The sequence below is a fragment of the Xenopus laevis genome, chromosome 2L (genome assembly GCF_017654675.1).
Source record: "Xenopus laevis strain J_2021 chromosome 2L, Xenopus_laevis_v10.1, whole genome shotgun sequence".
Lineage (NCBI taxonomy): Eukaryota > Metazoa > Chordata > Amphibia > Anura > Pipidae > Xenopus > Xenopus laevis.
In genome coordinates this window covers 90,794,494-90,814,427 of record NC_054373.1, presented here as the reverse complement: position 1 = coordinate 90,814,427, position 19,934 = coordinate 90,794,494, and the positions used below count along the sequence as shown (strand labels likewise).

Sequence of the window (19,934 nt, the reverse complement as noted above, 5' to 3'; positions counted from 1 at the left end):
TGCATTGAAACTAATGGTGTCAGGACCAACAAAACAAAAAAAAAAAAAAGCCAATTATTGATGTTGCTTAACTTTCTATTACCTGTTTCTAGTCTTTGTAGAACATGGAACCAAAGAACAGATATGCTAGATTATTACTATTTTTATACAGAAATCACATATTGTACAGTGTTTTATAATGATCGTTCATTTACATAAGGTCACTACTTGCCCTTCAATCAAAGCAATTTAAACTGCCTGAAGCTATCTGGACTGTGGGAAGAAACCCACATAAACTTAATGATGGAGAGAACTATTAGTATTATTACAGAAATAGGACCTATTATCTAGACCTGGGTTTTTTTAACAAAAGTGATTTTTTCCATAATTTGGATCTATATGTTTCAAGTCTATTAAAAAAACATTTGAACATTACATAAGCCCAATACGATGGTTTTGCCCCCAATAAGGATTTATTATATCTTAGTTTGGATCAAGTACAATGTAACGTTTTATTATTACAGAGAAAAACAAAATCCGATTTAAACATTTTAATTATTTTATTAAAATTGAGTCTATGGGAGATGGCCATCCCATAATTTGGAGCTTTCTAGATAACATGTTTCCAGATAACATCCCATACCTGTATCGCTATGATTTACTGGTTTGGCTAAATGGCAGCTTGCACAAACATGCAGCTACAGGGGTGCAGAACTTGCAATTACCCCATCTGAGTAAAGGATCCTTTGTGAATTTGAACATGCAAATGTTGATGGTTAGTGTATAGGCAAGGGCTATGAATAAAATGCTGGAACTGAAACCATTGGTGTTAGGGGTTTGGCAGTGTTTCCACCAGGGCTCATGGGCCACAAATCACAAGATCTATACTCTATTTAAAGCTGTGTTCATTTTTAGCACTCATAAAAATTTTACGGCAAAGGTTACATCAAAAGGAATGATAAAAAAAAGCAAATTAGCAGAAGAATACTGTCACACTAAAAGCTAAAAATAGCATTATACCAGATAAAGCATGCATGTGCTTCTACAGCATGATATGCTAAGTTGCATGATAAATTGGTGAGGCGGATAAAGCGTTAACATGATAACCATAAATCCTTGCTTTCAAGAAAAAAAAAATCTGTAATATCAGATTATTGCAAGTCCCGAGGACAGAAACATTACTCATGCAATGCTACAGCTTTAGTGCGCAACACAAATGTAAAGCCCTGACAGGCAGCACTGACTGCAGTGGAAAAAAATCCCTAATATATGTAAAGATATTATTAAATGTGAAAATATTAATGCTAAAACACATTTGTGTTTAGGGCCCTCTAAATTCTAGTTGTATTTTACACTTTATACCACACGCAAGACTATGCTGTGTATTTGTAGAATTTAAATTTGCACCGAGCATAAATCCTTCTTTTAATTAAATCTCTAGAGCCAACTTCACTTTGGAAGTGTATACATTGTTCTTAGATTTTATTACTAACTAATGTGAAATCTCCCTGGATTTGCTCATCTGCCTATGACTAGAAAAGCATGCAGGTTCTACGTACAGCTCCATTCTCTTGTACATTTTCTGCGGCAAATATAGCTGCTATCTGTTTTGAATACTTACAGATAGTACTTTGCTTTATGAACGCTGTGGGGCATGTTGGAAATCCACCAACATTTGGGGGGGGGGTATCAGTTTAAATATGCCCTAAGAGTTAATGGTGTTACCCATTGTTTCCCCATTACATTCTGAACATTCTTGAAATCAGAACACCAATAAAAAACTTGAGTTGGTTTTTACCTCTTTTTTGCTCATCCTCTCTTCACTACTCCTCCCTCCCATTCTATCAACTTCTCGCTATTTCTATTTTCTTTTTCTCCTTCTAATCTACTCCCTTTCTCATCACTCTTCTGCATTTCCTTTCCTCTTCTGCATTTACTTTGTCGATTGCTCTCTTTTCTGTAATCTTTCATGTTGATCAATTCTCCACATCCCTGTTTTTATTGTCCCTTTTACTCTGCCCTCGTCTCTTTCAGTTTCCTGTTCCTCTGCTTCTGCAAGTTTAGGCTGGAATCTCCTGCAGCTCTTCTTTCTGACTGTGCTAGAGAAAGTCACCACAAGTGAATACATTTTATTTCAACGTTGTATATCCTAGACAGGCCCAGATTTGGGGGAAGGCCACAAAGGGTGAGGCCTAGGGTGGCAAGATTTTATGGGGCAGCATGTCACCCAGTCGCATTCTAATTTTTTCAGTAACTGGTGCATGCTCGTGAGGGGTGGGGGCGCTCACAAGGGATGTGAGTGTAAGGACCCTCATGTGAGGAATATGAGGAGTGCAGTGACATCTAAGAAGTACTTAACAGAAATCGAAAGTAATTGCCTGCCCTGCCTCTGTGACTAAGACCTAAGGCATAAAGGCAGGGCAGGCAATATATGGACGATGGCTAAGATTTAAAACCTTTATAAAAGGTACAGTATGGATGTTTTAATTAAAAAAATAACTTATGCTTTGTGTTTAATTTGAAAATAACTTATTATATAGCTTTTTATATCTGGGTGACAGAGCCTTTAATATACAGTTAAAATCTAAATTGAATATCCAGATTATCAGTTAATGTTGTATATATATATATATATATATATATATATATATATATATATATATATATATATATATATATATATATATAGTTTCCATAAAACTTTAGCCATGCCATTATTATAATAAACACATGACTCCCCCCACTGATAATTCTTAACTACTAAACTACTACCAACCACCAACAGAACCCCTTGATCCCAAACCAATCTGATGGGAAAAAGCAGTACTGGCACAGAGTGGTAGAGTTTACTATTAAATGGGCTTAAAAGGCAAGTAACAAAAACACATATACACACACATATACACACACATACACACACACACACATATACGACGATGGGAAAAGTATGTTGTTTTAAAAATACATTAGGATACCACATGTTTTGATTGGTGGGTCATTTTCCATGATAATCTTCCAATCAAAAAATGCACACAAATTGTTGGCCCCAAGCTGGAACCAGCCAAATTTATATTGTATGAAATTGACCTACTATGCCACCTAGGCTGCAATTCTGGTAAAGGGAATATAGGTTGGTAGAGGAGGATAGAGTAAAAAAACTGGCTACGGGAAATATTAGTGGTAGGGGGATAGTAGGTGGGGCTGTCTTGGACAAAGTTCCACCAAGCACATGGGTAAAGTGTTATGCAACCGTTTAGAATGATGTTATTAAGTGGGACAGGGTAGGGCTGAGCCTTGCATAGGAAACTTTGATTTGAGTAGGAATGATCATGAAGGGTTAATAGAGATCTAAATAAAAATACTTACTATTAAGGCTTGACATGGATGTTTTCTTTACCATAGGCATTTAGCATCTGTATTCCTCATTTTCACATAGCTGACTGAAGGTAAAACTCTGCAGACAATGTCATATACAAAGGTGATATCTGCGTTTGTGCATTGGTTATACTAGAAGACCTTGCAATTCACATATATATTGTGAGCTTCCGGTAGCGAAACCCAAGGCCCCGGTACAGATTTCAGCACAGAAACAGACACTGACACAGCCTTTTATGGTTAAATTGCAGCTTTGCTGGCGTTTATTTGCAATAGAACACAATTCTTCAGCCCACTGGCTTCACATGGGGAATCACATAATAGACAGTCCAGCTTTACACCCTCACTGGTGTTCTCTTTACTCACGTTTGAGTTTGACCCTCACTGGCTTTCAGCGGACCACAACTCCCAGAATCCTCTCTGGGCACACTTGAGACTCTTGTCTCCTGGGAGTGGTTTCTCTGGTCCTCGCCCAGACCTTTGGAGCTCTCTCCAACTCAGGGGAATAACCCTCTGGTTCTCTGGTACTCACCAGCACTCCTTCTGTGGCCCCTCACCCTCCTCCACTCCAGGAGGTCTCTAGGGGAAGCATCAGCAGCAGCACTGAGGTGTAGCTCCACACCTCCTTTTAACTATCCTTAATTAACTAATTACTTAGCTAGCTACCTAGTTTAGCCAGCTGCAAAACCTTACATAGAGCAAGGGATGAAAGCCCACCATGCTCTCTTCCATCCACTCCAAGGACCCATAATCCAGCTTTTACTGACCCGGTTCACACTTTAGACAGCTTTATCAGCTGCAGCCATACAGTTTTCCCTGGAGTTTAGATTTCACCAGTTTAATGCTGGTGAAATACACACACTATAGTGCCCATTAGACACCCATATCTTACCATAATATATATATATATATATATATATATATATATATATATATATATATATATATATATATATATATATATATATATATATTTATTAGGTGATATTTTGCTGTAGGATGAAGAATCTCTGGTGGAAGGTACTAGGGTGAGAAATGAGAGTATGCAGGAAGGGCGACTGTACTTTATTTTCATCGCTGACAAACTCTACCGCTACAGTAGCTTGTGCAAAAGTTCTAATAACCCTACACCATAAATCATCCGCTTGCTGCAGCTGACATAATAACAAGAGAAAAGAGACAGAGCAAGACACAAACAAAACATATATAACCATCACCATCTCTAGTGACAGACATAAATCTTTGCTCCGTCTGTTCCATTACCCTCCATGTTATGGCAGTGCTTTCATTGTTATTCATTGGTTCCACCCTCCCAGACCTCTAAGCAAACCATTATTGGTTTGGGAGATACCATTAAATGACAGGAAGGAGAGGAGCTGAATTTTGGCCTTTCAAAGCCTTCTCAAGTACATTATTCACAACCAGGAGCTGTAACTTATGAAAAATAAGAAGGCAATGTCTATATAATATACAAGTTGGTTAAATTGTCAGTACATAGTAGATACAGCAGAGGGCATTTAGTGATGTAGAGGTGAATATACTATGATAGTTTTTATAAAAATTGTTATTACGCTCAGAAAGAATAAGCTTGAAGCACAGGTTTTTATGTCTGAGGTATACAATGCTATTTCTGTTTATCTACTAGAGATGTGCTGTTGGCAAAACTCTTGTAGATTACAAATCTAACTTATATTGCCATTGAATTGATGCCCCTATACCATCCAACTGCCCTGAAGCCAAAGATTAGATTGCTGTGTTCCTTTACTCTTAACTTTGATAAAATCTATCCATATGTGCAGTCCATTTGACAAATAAAAGTCTTATACTGTACCCTGAAATGGCCTTTTCTTACATGGCAATATACGGTATGCAAAACAGAAAAAGATACTAAAAAAATACTAAAAATAAAAAAACAACATTTTAGGCAAAACTATAGTGGAGGCCATTAGTAAATTACACAATCCTCTAAATAAAGGAAAACTAGAGCATTACTAAATTATTCAGTGAAATTGATTTTGTAATTGCGGAAAAACCATAAAAAGGACGCTACCACTGTTTGTCATTGAGTTCCCTTAGGCAAACAAGGAACACTCAGTGCCTTAAAGGGGTTGTTCATCTTTAAATTAACTTTTGTTATGGTGTGATAGAGGCAGTGATATTCTGAGACAATTTGCAACTGGTTTCATTTTTTATTATTTGTGTTTTTTTAGTTATTTAGCTTTTTATTCAGCAGCTCTCCAGATCCGGTTGCTAGGGTTAAAATTACCCTTAAAGGAATTGTTCAGTGTAAAAATAAAAACTTGGTAAATAGATAGGCTGTGCAAAATAAAACATGTTTCTAATATAGTTAGTTAGCCAAAAATGTAATGTATAAAGGCTGGAGTCTTTTGATGTATAACAAGTCAGTCAGACCACTACTTCCTGCTTTTCAGCTCTCTTGGTTTCCACTGACTGGTTACCCTGGTTACCAGGCAGTAACCAATCAGAGACTTGAGGGGGGGCCACATGGGTCATTTCTGTTGCTTTTGAATCTGAGCTGAATGCTGAGGGTCAATTACAAACTCACTGAACAGAAATGTCCCATGTGGCCCCCCTTCAAGTCGCTGACTAACTCAGAGTTATAGAGCTGAAAAGCAGGAAGTTGGATTCTGGCTGTTTTATTAGACATCTGTTCACTCCAGCCTTTATACATTCCGTTTTTGTCTAACTAACTATATTAGAAACATTTTTTATTTTGCACAGCCTATCTATTTACCCAGTTTTTATTTTCACACTGAACTATTCCTTTAAAACTATGCATTGCTAAAAAAATAACAGACTAGACTGTGAATAGGAGAGAAAGATGAATAATAAAAAGTAGCTTCTCACTTGGGGAGAAGCCCTCCGCTACTCGGGTGCCGCCAGACCAGGGGGAGAGTTCTGGGCAAGCAAGGGAACCACAACTGGTACAGGAACAGAGGACAAGAAGCATAGTCAAGGGACGGGACAGGTCAATAACAAGGATCAGACAATATGGGTACTAAATCAGGAACAGAAGTGTAGTCAAGGTCATAATCCAGAGTTAGGACAGGCAGCGGGTCAAACACAGATATCAATATAATAATTGCACCCAGGAACTATTAAGCAGAACCTATATTGGGCAGTGATTCAGTGCAGAGCAGCCTGATAGCTTACACTGATCACCTGGTAACAGATGGGGTTAGATTGATAACAGGTGAACAAAGCCCTGGCCTACTTGCAATTACAAGTATAGCAATAGGAGTGAACCAATGCCTCAGCTGTCTGCTCGCACAGTGCAGTGGTAAGTCAGACAGCCCAAAAACACTCGGTCCCTGGTTCAACTCCAGGCAGGACATTGTGTATACATTTTGAGCCTTACAGAGCATTTGTTTTTAGATGGGGTCAGTGACCCCCATCTGAAAGCTGGAAACAATCAGAGGCAAATAATTCAAAAACTGTAAAAAAAGAAAAAATGAGGCCCATTGACAAATTGCTTAGAATTAGTCATTTATAACATACTAAAAGTTACCTTAAAGATAAACCACCCCTTTTAAATGAATTGCTGCCAAATACATGGGTCACTTTTGAAACTTTCAACACAGGCCAAACTCAAAAATGGCTCTTAGCTTAATTTTGTAGCAGACTGTCTAAGGGGCTGTAAATTATATTACTCTAGGTCTAGGCTATGTTTCTTTATAGATAGATCAGGGTCAAAAGGAGCACTAGGCAGATGTTTGGGGTCCTTTTTCAATTCTCAATGCAGCCTCTTTCCCAGACACAAAGGGTTTTGCCTTGGTGCTGCATTGTCACAGCACAACACAGAACACAGAATTGTCACACACACAACAGAACATCAAACTGGTTTCATAATAATTCTCCTGCTGAAGCAATTTGAACTCTATTACGGGTGGGTCCCCCAAGCACATGTCCTCTTTAACTCAGGGATGCTCAGATGTTTCTGCAAACTATTACTTTGAATTCCATCTCTAGAGCATTGTAAAAATGATGCTATAATTAATTTACAATTGTAATTTAATTAATTAAATTCGTGTAATTTAATTAATTACATTCACTGTCAAAAAATGTGTATTGTTTATCTAAAAGAACATTTTTTAAGATCTGAATAATGGGGAGAGTACAGAAGGGTGGTCAAATGCATTTGTTTTTACTGATGTCCTCCCTTTGAAATTAAAAATATATCTTTTGGATACCATTGCAGTTTTAGCATGACTAAATTGCAATAGTCACTTTTTTGAGACTCAGGTAGATACTTTATAAATCTGAAAGCATAAGAACCTACAGAGGGAAAATATACATGTGCACGTTATTGAAGTCTGTAATACTAGTGCCACATATTTTATCCCATTTACACTACATACAGTACATCAGAGTCATTCTTATATGCTACCAATGTTTATACATTTTAATCAATAAGCTAGGCCGGGTGTACAAAGGTGTGAGTGCAAAAACGAATCAGTTACATTCTTCAGAAATCATAAAGTAGCTTTATGCAACACTTATATATTATCTTACCATAAGGGATAGGGCGAGGATATTCCCCATTGCTGCTTCCTGGCAGAAGTTGGGTGACACAGCAATCACTATGTCCTGCTGGCACAACTGAGTTGGAAACACTGTCATTGTGTCCTCGTGCTGCTTTTTCTGGACAGGTGCAACCAGTTTGTGTCAATGCACAACGCACCCCCCAATCTCGAGCCCTTAGGCATTCCTCAAACCACCGACACAGTACACCACAGGCAAACTGACTGGAATTATCATGGTTGACCAACAACACCTCTACAAAGCGGAAGCTCAGAACTGAATCAGGTAGAAGCTGGATTGAGAGAGGCTGCTCAGAAAGACACAGGCGTAAAAAGTTCTTATCAAAGTGAAAAAAAGTAAAAGGAGAACCAGGTGTACAGAGTTCCTGAGCCTCCTCTGCCCCTTCTTCAGGTCGGCTGCAGGTATAGTTGGGCAGGTAGTGATCCAGAGGCTGCACCATGGGTGAGAGATGAGAGCAAACTTGCTCCTCGTGTGTGAACTTCAGGTATAGAGTATACTTGGTGGGGTCAGGGTTCTCCAAGGTCCAGGAGCATCCAGGTGAGAAAATTGGAAAAAGGTCTTTAAGAGAGAATGCCCCGTAGAGAACTCCAGAAGCCAGACCTGAGCATGTGCTCGGTGAGGGGTGAGAACCCCAGGAGCACAAGACAAGAGACGATATCACAGATAGTAAGAGGGGACAGGCAGTGTTCATCCTATGACATGGGCCCTGTTGACAAAAGAAAATAAAGAAATCAATTCATTTTTATATCCAAGATATGCAGCTCAAATAAACAGCAAGATACAAATGGCATACATTGTAAATTAGGGTTGATAATAGGAGGAAGAAGTAATACATACACTAATATAAAGTAAGCTATGGTGATGATACCAGGCTCATTTCTAGAATTATAAAATTGCAGTATAATCTCTGTATGAGATTGCTTGCCTTCTGTTGCATGAGATGTACCTCCTTAAAAATCCCCAACTTTGCAAATCAAGGATTTCCTAGACTACACATTTTCTTGGGGTAGGGAAAAGCTGTGTAACCTTTTTTCATAGTTTGGTTTTTGGAATTTAGCTAGCCTTTGGCCTAACATGACCTAAGTGTCTACAGGTAAAAGGGTTCAAATGATGCTATATGTCTTCCATTCATACAAGATATTGAACCTTTTAAAGGCATAACTGACAATTTAAATTGCATATAAATGGGATGTATAATTACAATAAAATAATTCCCTTGCAATCCCTACCTCTTAAAGGCAAATTATCCCTAATCACACTATGCTAGCCATCTCATTATTATCTACCATGTTATGATTACTGTACAATTTGTTTTGGTTGTTAAATGTACACTCTAATCTAACTTCACGGGTGACATATTGTTGTTTAGGTTCCAGAGCTGAAAAAAAATTGTGTAATGCATTTGATGCCATAAGAGAAATTCAGGCAGGATTCTCATTAGAGGATCCTCTTACATCACATGGGCAACTAAGCATGTAGGACACATATTGTGCAGTGTTACCTCTCTATGGTTGCTGGACCTTTGGTCCCAGGGCCCTATTATGCTTTAACCCGTGATAATATACTAGAGAAAACAGGAGATTGCAGTTAAGCAACATGGAGTGGAGCAACACTTCTATGGAATGTTTATGTGGCCTTATAACATATGAGGTCATAAAACATTTAACATCCAAGGTCAGGGATAATATGTTGCCTTTAGTTTAGAAGCGTTTGAATCTCTTTAAGTATTCAAATACTATTTATAAAAAATTGTTACAGTATAGCATAAAAATATTTTTTTTCCATTTCTCTGCTAACAAGAAGGAGCTTATTCTCCAGTAATAACATGACTTGCCTGTGTCTATACTAATTGTCTAAAGCAAATAAAAAGAAATCGAGTCATTCAATATAAAAAAAAGAACAGACAAACTACTGTCTGGGAAAAAACAATTATTTTTTTTTATCTGGAACATACAGGCTCAGAAGTTCTAATGTTAAAAGTGTAGTTCATTTGCAAATACAAATAGCGGTTCCTATATCTTAAATGTGCGGTAAATCCAAACTCTAAAATGAGAATGCAGTTTTTATAAATCCTGAATCTGAGGTTGTCAGACTCAAACAACCCTTGGTGGAAGTTCAGCATCTCTTCTGAAGTTGTTCTCTTCCCAAAAAGTATTCACATTTTAGAGGTTGCACCACTTCTACTGCACACTTAACCTGCGACCATTTACCAAATCTATTATTACCAGGAAAGAGGCTGCATCATGCAATCAAAAAATGAAAAACTTTTATTAACACAGTTTTCTAGCTTATTCATATACACATACATGAAACAGGGTCTCCACATTTTCCTTATGGTCTTATCGGTACATGGAGATCTAAGTAGCAGCACCAGTTACAGACACCCCATATAAAAAGTAAAGTAAAGGGTTATCATCAGAAATACAATGCTTTTATTTTGATAATGGCGTCTTTTTACAGAAGCAGCTATTTCACTTACACTTTTATCAAACAAATTATTTTGTAAAGTCCTTCACATCCCAGATGAGCCATTACTTGCAGAAAGAACTCCATTAGTAACTGGATCGTAATCTTCTTACAAACAATAGCAATTTAGTGATGAACTCATTACACACAGAGGAAAAACAGCAAGACAAATCCATTCTGAGGCACCATGGAACAACAGCGAGCAGGAAGCTTACATCCAGATATCACAGCTTTGAGCAGGAAAAATGGGTTTTGGGATAAAGAAGGAGAAGAACAAATAGGTTCCGGTTTCATTACTGGAAAAGTGCTTGTTCAGCATGAATGATTCATCTAAAGTTATTTAAATCTACCATACTTCTAAAGGCAAAATAGCTGATGTTGCCATGCGTGAATGGGAATTATGCTACAGCAGGTCTTTTAACTTACTGACTGGGATGTCCATATGTACTCTAGGGGCTAATCATTTTTAGATGCCTTCCAGCAAGCCATAGGCACTCTTCTCAGCACTTATACCTTTATTAGTGCTCATGTAGTTTGAGGATGAGGCAATGCCACCGTGTTGCTGCACCCCCTACTATACCCATTAACTGGACTACATACTGTTACACTGTCTATCACAGGGAGCTTTGTAATTGCCCACAACGCTGAGATAGAACAACAACTGTATATTTGGTACTCCCTGTCACTACAGTTTATATAGAAAGTAGAGTTAATTAAGCAGGGATTAAGCAGGGATTTTATGGAGTGGCATACAGTACATACTGTATATACTGTGGCAGTGTAATAGGGACAGAGAAAATGCCTTACTCCATTATAGTGACAAACCTTTCAGGAAGAATTCATTCTTGTTTTAAGTTTCAATTGTCATTGATTTCAATGGGAATGCACAGAATCCAGGATTTGGTTCAGGATTAGGCCAAAATTTGGCCTTTTCGATCAGAATTCGGATTCGGCAAAATCCAAGTGCCTGGCCGATTTTATTGCAAATCCAAAAGAAAACACATGCCTTTTCATCACAAAAACAAGAAGACAAAATTTTTTAACTGCACACTGTGCATGTGTTGCTCATTCCCCCATGTTTCCCTAATTTACATATGCAAATTAGGGTTCAGATTTGGTTTGTTATTCACCCGAATCCTTCCAAAGGATTCAGCCAAATCCTAAAATCGGTAAATCCCTGGTTTTCAATTACAGCAGGACTCATCTTAATTATAGACACAGGGGCATAGGCACAAGCCCCCTGTGTAGCCAGCTCTTTGAACTGTGTGGATATCTTTAGTAAGGGTCACTTTAAGGTATCGTGGGCCAAGGATAAAGATCCCATTAATTGGGGAGTTGTGCTGCCCCGCAAATATATACAGTATAAAGTAGTATTACCCTCATCCTAAGGTAATACAATACACACACATTTGTGTGTCTTGATAGCTAGGAAAATCATCTCTGTGAAAGATTTCACCTTTCTTATTAGGAACACTATTTTTTAGAAGTTAAAGAAGAAAAGAATTAATAAGGGATATACTGTATGGATGAGCTTTTTCCAATGCTTAAAAGTGGGATCTGCTCAAGGTCGGATTGGGGGACCTAAGACCCACCGGGGCTGCTGTCTCAGGGCCCCCCTCCAGGGCCCCCTGCTCCCCCCCCTGATGCGGTGCTCAATGCCGCGATTGCACATGCGGACGCGCACATACCAGAACATCGTTTCTGCATGGAGCGGTTCTGGGCCCACAAGAGCCGGGGCCAACTGGGTTTTTCTCTTGTGTTCCACCGGCCCAGTCCGACCCTGGATCTGCTTATTCTAGATGATGCTTATTTCAAATGCTTTGGAAGTTGGAATGGTATGAGGATTGGTACCCCATTGTCCTGGTGGCCCCTGGCCAAATGCCTTTTTTATAATTACAATTACAGAAGCCTTTTCTTCAGCTTGAAGGATAAAACCCATTTACAGTGAAATATTTTGTGCTGTTGGAGTACAGTACTGTGTTGACAAACCCGCAATGCATCTGCCCTACTACACAATCTGCATTCAGACTGGCTATATTATAAAGACACTCAGCTGACATTACACTGCGATCTGCTATAATGCATTTTATTCAAAGTGCTAAGAGAATAGTCCATAAAAATGTGCTCGGTGCAGTGGCCCATTCTCATCAATGCACCCGTAATGCTTCTTAGTTATTAAGTTCCTGTGCATTTTACTGTAGTGTTCCAGCAGTTGATACTACTTGGAAATAAGAGGGGTTTAAGTGGCACTTTCCTTAGATTCTCTGAGTCAGCATCCTCTGACTAGCACCACTCAATGTTTTAAATGAACTCTTACTCAGACATTATAATGGAACGATTGAGTATGTAGATAGTTATATATACATTAGAAGTGAGTATTATGGTATAGGTTTTCAAATAAAATATCCAATTAAAATTCTTGCTCTTGTCGTCTGCAAAATGTACCAGTCTTTAATACGGAATCATTTACATAATGCATTTGCTCAAACATTTTAGCCCAGGTGCTGTTTTTGTTTAAAAGTGCCATACATGCAAACTATCATCATTTGGTCTCATTCATGCTTACTTCCCATCATCACTGTGTATATATGGGTCCCTCTTAAGAAAATTTAAACAAACTATCCTGAAATGCCATTGCATTGTTGCTGTTCTATTGTTTATACAGAACCTCTGGGCCGTTGAAAATACTGGACCAGGTAGTTACAGGGATTAGTCTTCACTTCCACTTCTGTTCAAATTTCATTCAGGCTATACGTCAAAGATAGATAACTACAATTTAATTATGCTTGCATATGTCCAGAGCAGGTATTGTCCAACTGTGGGCAGATAGATCATTGGATAAACCAATAGCAGAAAACAGGGGGCATCCGGGCACTCAAGAAACTCCACAAGGGACACCAAAATAGTATAAAAAATATTATTTGTTGTAGATTATTTTAAAAAAGATCAGCATCTCCATTGGCCCAAGGCATTTCATTCATGGATGCCCCCTGTTTTCTGCTATTGGTTTATCCGCTCCCCAAGCTGAGGATCTGGGGCCGGTGCACCTGGAACGACTGATCTACATAGTGAGTGCTTTAGATCATTGGATATCCCAAACCTTGGTCAGTGTAGTGCAGTTTTAACAGACTTACTCAGATACTTGAACCACCTTATTTACCAATATGACAATATTCAAAGATTTTAAGCCAATGAATAAAGGGTTCCCTTGAGCATTGATGTTAGTATGCACACAATAAATACATACAGAAACATGTCATACATCCTTGAACTATGCTTTTTTATATATAGAACTGGAAATGCCGGCACAGCACGTATACTGGTATAAGGTGCCTGGGTGCAGAGCTATGTATTAGTATTTACAATGGCTCAAAAGAAGCTAGCACACACAGGACTTATGGAGAAAAAATATATATATATGTTTGTGTGTTGTGTGTGACAGGCAGATCCAGCTGCGACCACTAGCTACTGTACCTAGACTACTTTTGCATTTGTGCCTTTCTCTTTCTTCCCATGCAAAACTATTATAAGACAACTGCTTCCTCCTCAGCAAGAGTTAAACTGATACTGGTTGAATAGTTTTATTAAGTAATTTTAATGTCAAAATCGCTGTCACTGGCAAGTATGGCTGATCGTCGCTGTTCTAAAGAGCCATGTACTTTAATTGCACTAAAGCTATACAAGAATACGTGCATAGCAGTTAGATAATGTCACAAAAGATCAGTGCTTCTCAGCTGATAATGTCAAAAAAACGATAACTAAGTTGCTAATGATATTATCAATGACTGGATCGCTTTGTTAAATGTTACCAAGAAAGACCCTAACTGTTGTTATAAGATGCCTGTTCTGCAATCAGGAAAATGTACTTGCTCGATGCTCATGCTGCCATGGGAGGGTTTCTTTTTTTTTTGTTTGCAGTTCTTTAGACTGTGGCTGTGGATGCGTTATCTCATGGTGAGAAAAATCTGGGCCTTACGGACAGACAAGCTCAAATGGAGTAGCTGTCAGATATCAGCGTTCCACAGGACTGTTGTCTGTATTCAGCAAGAGCCTGATCTAAAGCAGAAATGTTAACATTGTGAAACCTTACAGATGCAACTCCCAGCACCTCCTGTAACCAAGCATTGGACTGGTTTAGCATTCCTTACCTAAGCGCTTCTGCTTTAGTTGACTTCCAGTCATTAGAAAACAAGTGGATGTTAATGCGACCACCTACAGAAACATTACAGATAAACATTAAAGCTGCTCTTGTTATTGTAATGGTGCAAGCCTTCAAGTCAACAATTGGTTTTTATCCTCATTATAAGCTTGCTGACAAATGAAACAGCCCTTTATTACCTCTAAATATGTAAATATGTAAAGTTGGTCCAGCTGAATTTGAAATCAAAATGCCAGGAAGTTCACAAGTGCAATCTCCGAGCCCAAACTCTGTTTGCACTTCCTTATGCTAACGTTCCACCTCTGTATCCCCTGAGAACCAGGGTGTGAATAGAAGAACAGACATTAAGTTATTTGTATTGTGAAGCAGGAAAAATCAATCCCATGCATGCTGCTGTCACAAACTCAGGTGAGAAAATGAATACTCCAATCCCTCTCAAGATAATTTATCACCTTGGTGAATCTTTCATTACAAATGCCCTTTTCATGCTTCTCCTCCTCCCACCTAATTCTCTTCTTCTCCCCTTTCCTCCTCTGTCAGCCCAGAGTAACATCTGTCAGTGATTGCATGGTTCTGGCTTTTCTTTCATGGCTTTCTACTTGTGCATTATCTTGTGCCGTCTTGGGGACTTCTAGGAAGATTACATGCAGTATTATAAATAAAACACCAAACTAAAATGAGCAGCCACGGTTGGAATACAGGCTGCTTTATAACCTAGGAGAGTGAGCTAAACAGGGAAGTGCGGTGCTTTATAAAAAGAGGATTATCTGGTGTGAGGGGAATGGTAAGGAACCGTTTTATTCATGCATTGGGGACAATAACCGTTCTCTTTCTAATGCGGTCTGCAGTCATTAGGCTGCTCGGTGCTATTGGGGAAACTAGTCATTTGTAGCCAATCACAAAGTTCTGTCAAGTTAAGTGTAAAAGTGGTGTGGCCAATATTGCCTTTTTTACGTGGTGTTCTTCATTTGCTGAATTAAAGGTCTGACAGTAAAACTACTCATTTATTCTGGATGGATCAGGTATAATTAGATTTCGTTTTATCAGACAACTTTCCGGTCAATAAAGTTGCCAACCTCCACATCTCAGGCTGACATTAGATAGACAGATAGTCTGTGCGGTCTTCTTCATTGATATTGATGGAACAAAAACTGAGTGTTCTGTTGTGTCAACAAAAACACAACTACAGTTTCTCCTGATTGATTTTAGCCTAAATAATTTCATGTCAAAAATGAACAGGGGTTCATTTATAAAGACAACACAGAGGTCATCCTAGGCTTAATAAATAGTGTGGTTCGCTTACAAACTCATTATTTATGTCTTTTTCCATATTCTTCTCTATTTTTACAACAGTGTAAATACCGCAACTGGATTTGTATTGAATGGTAGTTATCCATACCATAGTAAGTAGGAAGCAAAACCATGAATCCACCACACTTTCTGCACTGCTACTTCTACCTCCTACAGGTTTAGTGTGAGACCATGTTTTGTATTTTCTGCTCTGTGTACTGCCCTAGGGTCTATAACTTAGACTTTTGTAATTGAAAAAAAGGTTTCAGTTATGCCCATTTCCTCGTTATTCATTTTTTAAATTATTGATTACATAATGTACTTTCTATTGAAAAATATAAGGATAAAGTCAGGTCATGGAAATCTAATGTCCTCACATTTTACAGTTTCAATGATATATGTGACCAAACTGACATCACTAAGCACTCATTATAACAGCACAACAGCACATGGTTTAAGACGAAAGCTGCTGTGATGGAACAATGGAACTGTCCACACGTGGCAAATCTACCCATTATTAGTAAGAGATCATGTACAAAACATCACACATTGCTGTGAAAGAGGATTCTGAATAGGAAAGTGCCACTTAACAACCCTTTAAAAAAAAATTTGTTTTTTTAAGAAGGTTATGTATCAAATTCACTTAGTTTGAATTTACGGTTAAGCTTTACTTGCCACTTTTTCTTTCAGTTCTTACATTCTTCTTCTCCCCTTGAATTTTTTTCTTCTAGCAGTGTTCTTTGTTTTTCTCCTTCTATGTTTCTTGTGTCATCTCTTTTTCTACTGATAACCCTCCCTCACTTGTGTTCCTCTTCTGCTCTCTACATGTGCTTATGCACTCCCGTTCTTCTTACTCTATGACCTTCACCTCTCTTTTGGCAATTTCTCTCTCATCACTTTTCATTTGCCCCCATCTTCCAATATTCTTCAAATTCTTCACCCTTCTTCTTGACCTTTCTCCTCACCCAACCTCTTATAATCCATAACCATCTTTCCTCTTCCACCTCTTTCCCTTTCTCTACTGCTCTTTGTACTGCTTACCCCTGTCTTAAGATTTCTCTCCAGCTGTACTTGTCTTTTATACAATTTATTTTTGTTCTATCCTTGTGCCCAGTTTTATGTGTTCTCTGTTCCAACTTTCTTTTAGCCATCTCTTTGAGGACCCCTTTTCTTACCTCACTTACCAATTCCCCCCACCCCCATGCACTAGCTATACATTAATTTATACAGGTTCTTTGCTGCAGTCATGTCATACTCACTGTAGCTCAATTGGCTGGATTGCTGTGGTAAATTAAATTCCAAACGTTTAACCTTCTATTTTAGGTTTGCTATGTATTATATTAGTGCATAGGGAATGGATCGACTTCTACTTTCTTAAATAATATAGTATGTACAAGGTGGACACGAAAAATGGTAAATCACGTGAACACAATCCATGTCCGACATGAAGCATGTTGAATAAAAACAGTTACATGACATACAGTACGTGCAGCAGCTAGACTCATATAATAATGTTCCATCCTTGTAGTACATCAAGCTTACAGGGAGGCTGGAAGGAATAGGCAGAGGAAAACAAAAGGAGATACATAATATGGAGACTGTGGGAAAATAGAAACAGACCAGTGGACATATTAGGGGCTTTTACTTACTTCAGGCACAGCTTACAAATGCACTTCCTATGCAGTCACTGCAGTCGCCAGGGGAGAATATGTATCTGTTGGGACTGCAGCCGTGTGCAGTGAGCTCACACTTTTTTACTCTGTTATTGAGCTAAAGTGTTCTAAGTCTCCATGATGTAATTTCTGGCATTCATAGTGAGAGTTACAAGAACTCTTGAATATTTTCCCTCAGGGCATTTTGGGAACCCTAAAGCTACCACCTGGATCATAGGTGGCATTTGCTCCATGGTACCCTTATGCCAGTAGGCACAATGGTGCACAAATGGAAACATAAGACAGGAGGAAGGCAGCATTGTCATACATCACTATAAATAATTACTTTAAATGAACAGGGTTTTATCCTCAACTAACTGCAGAGAAAACGGTACTTGTGGTCATAAATTACCCCTATAACATCATATTACACATAAAGCATCAAAATGTGCAACCCTAGTATAGAGAAGCTTACAGTATAAACACTTCTGATAAATTAATGTATAGTAAGGCAAAGAAAGACAGAAAGAAAGAAAGAAAGAAAGAAAGAAAGAAAGAAAGAAAGAAAGAAAGAAAAACAAAAATCAATATCAAGACTACACAGATTTTTCACACTTAGGGGCAGATTTATCAAAGGTCGAGGTGAATTTTCTAATGAAAAAAATTCAAATTTCGAGCTATTTTTTTGTGTACTTTGACTAGGGAATAGTCCAAATTCGATTTGAATTTGAAGAAATTTCAAAATTCCGAATATCGAAATTTATCATGTACTGTCTCTTTAAAAATTTGACTTCGACCATTCGTCATCTAAAACCTACCAAAATTGCTGTTTTAGCCTATGGGGGACCTCCTAGAACTAGCGATGGGCGAATTTCTCCAGTTTTTGTGGAAAAATCATGAAATTGGAAAGTTTCACGAAAAAAACGTCAAATTTTCGCCAAAAAAACCATGAAATTCGAACATTTTCATGAAAAATCGTGAAAATTGGAAATTCTTGCTGGTGAATTTTCATGGGAGATCCCAAATCTATTCACCAGCGGTGAAACACGGAACTTCGCCGCAAATTCGTGGCAGGAGAATTTATTCGCCTTTATCACTACCTAGAACTTATTTGGAGTCAATTGGTGGACTTTGAAAAAACATTGGTTTTTTTGGGAAAAACGTCAAATCTAATTTGATCGAATGTGCTATTCCTTGGCCGAATACAGACCTATTCGATTGAAAATGAACCTATTTGACCAAAAAAAAAATTCTACTTAATTTCGGTTGGTCTTTTTAAATTCGAATTTCACACAAACCCGGGAGGTACCACCACAGCAGGTTGCATCTGTAGGGGCAGCAGGCTTGCACCAAAAGAATCACTTGCAAATGCTATTTTAATTTCAAGCAACAGAAATGTTACAATCCCAATTCTGAAAGTATTAAATGCAACTTGCATCCCATTTACTGGCAAACTCACAATTATGCTTGTTTGGATGCGTTGCAGCTCCCTGTGTAGAAATCAAAACACCACAATTTGCATCTGAAACTGCACTTTGCACACAGCACTTGAGCCTTATAATGTATATTACAGTGGCATTGATTACTTTATAGCTGATCTGCTTTGCACACACACACACACACACACATATAGTCTGAGTGAATTAATAAACTTACGGTAATAAAGTCTTATGTATTATTTACATTGTAATTTGTGGCAGCGTGCTATGTATGTTCTTGTTCAGTAATGTATTATCAGTGGTACTGCTGTTACTCATACTGTTACTATTGTTACCAAAAACTGCACTAATTTCTGCACAGGGAGAAATTAATGGTATGACAGGCAGCAATTGACATGCCCCATTAAAATATCAACTGCTCTAGTCCACTTGGTAACTCTACAAACCTTCGGCATTTAGCTTTCAGTTGCAACTTGCAAATGGGATTGCCACTTAATTCAGTGATGTTAAGGGACACATATACCAAATGACATTTTAAGCTAAAATGCCTTGTCTAGGAGCTTGATGCATGGTTTCATAAATGGCAACAGAATCCTACTGTGTAAAAATGAGGATTAGTCTCTGCTACAGAAATTAGAACAGTATCATCATGTAATACACCAAGTGAATTAAATGTACAGTATAGTTAACTATATCCTTATATGTTTCACTCTATGAAGTTACAGAGTGACAAAAATATATAGAGAAAAACACATCCCAATTAAAAACATTATTATGAACAAGCAGTCATCGGAACACAAAAATACACTAAATGCACAACTCACATAGAGAACTTTTACAAAATACTATACAATTGGTACCCAACCCCCTCAAGGATATCTGTCCTGGAACCACAAACGTTTGCTGAAGATGTAACAAAGAGAAAAATATACAAATATTGTATTTAAAGACATTTCCATTAACCTAGAAAAAGAGGTTTTCAAGAAGCTCAGCAAATATGGAAAGACTACC

At 38.1% G+C, this 19,934-nt stretch overlaps 1 protein-coding gene across 4 annotated transcripts in view; it reads right to left on the bottom strand.

Moving 5' to 3' along the window:
• adgrb2.L (adhesion G protein-coupled receptor B2 L homeolog) overlaps window positions 1-19,934 on the bottom strand; it is a 251,817-nt gene that overhangs the window by 123,296 nt on the left and 108,587 nt on the right. For all 4 annotated transcript variants that reach the window (XM_041582163.1, XM_018246749.2, XM_041582165.1 and 1 more), the window contains exon 2: window positions 7,888-8,623. In XM_041582163.1, the coding sequence (XP_041438097.1) occupies window positions 7,888-8,608 (721 nt within the window). In that variant the 5' untranslated portion in view covers window positions 8,609-8,623. The remainder of the gene's footprint in view (window positions 1-7,887; window positions 8,624-19,934) is intronic.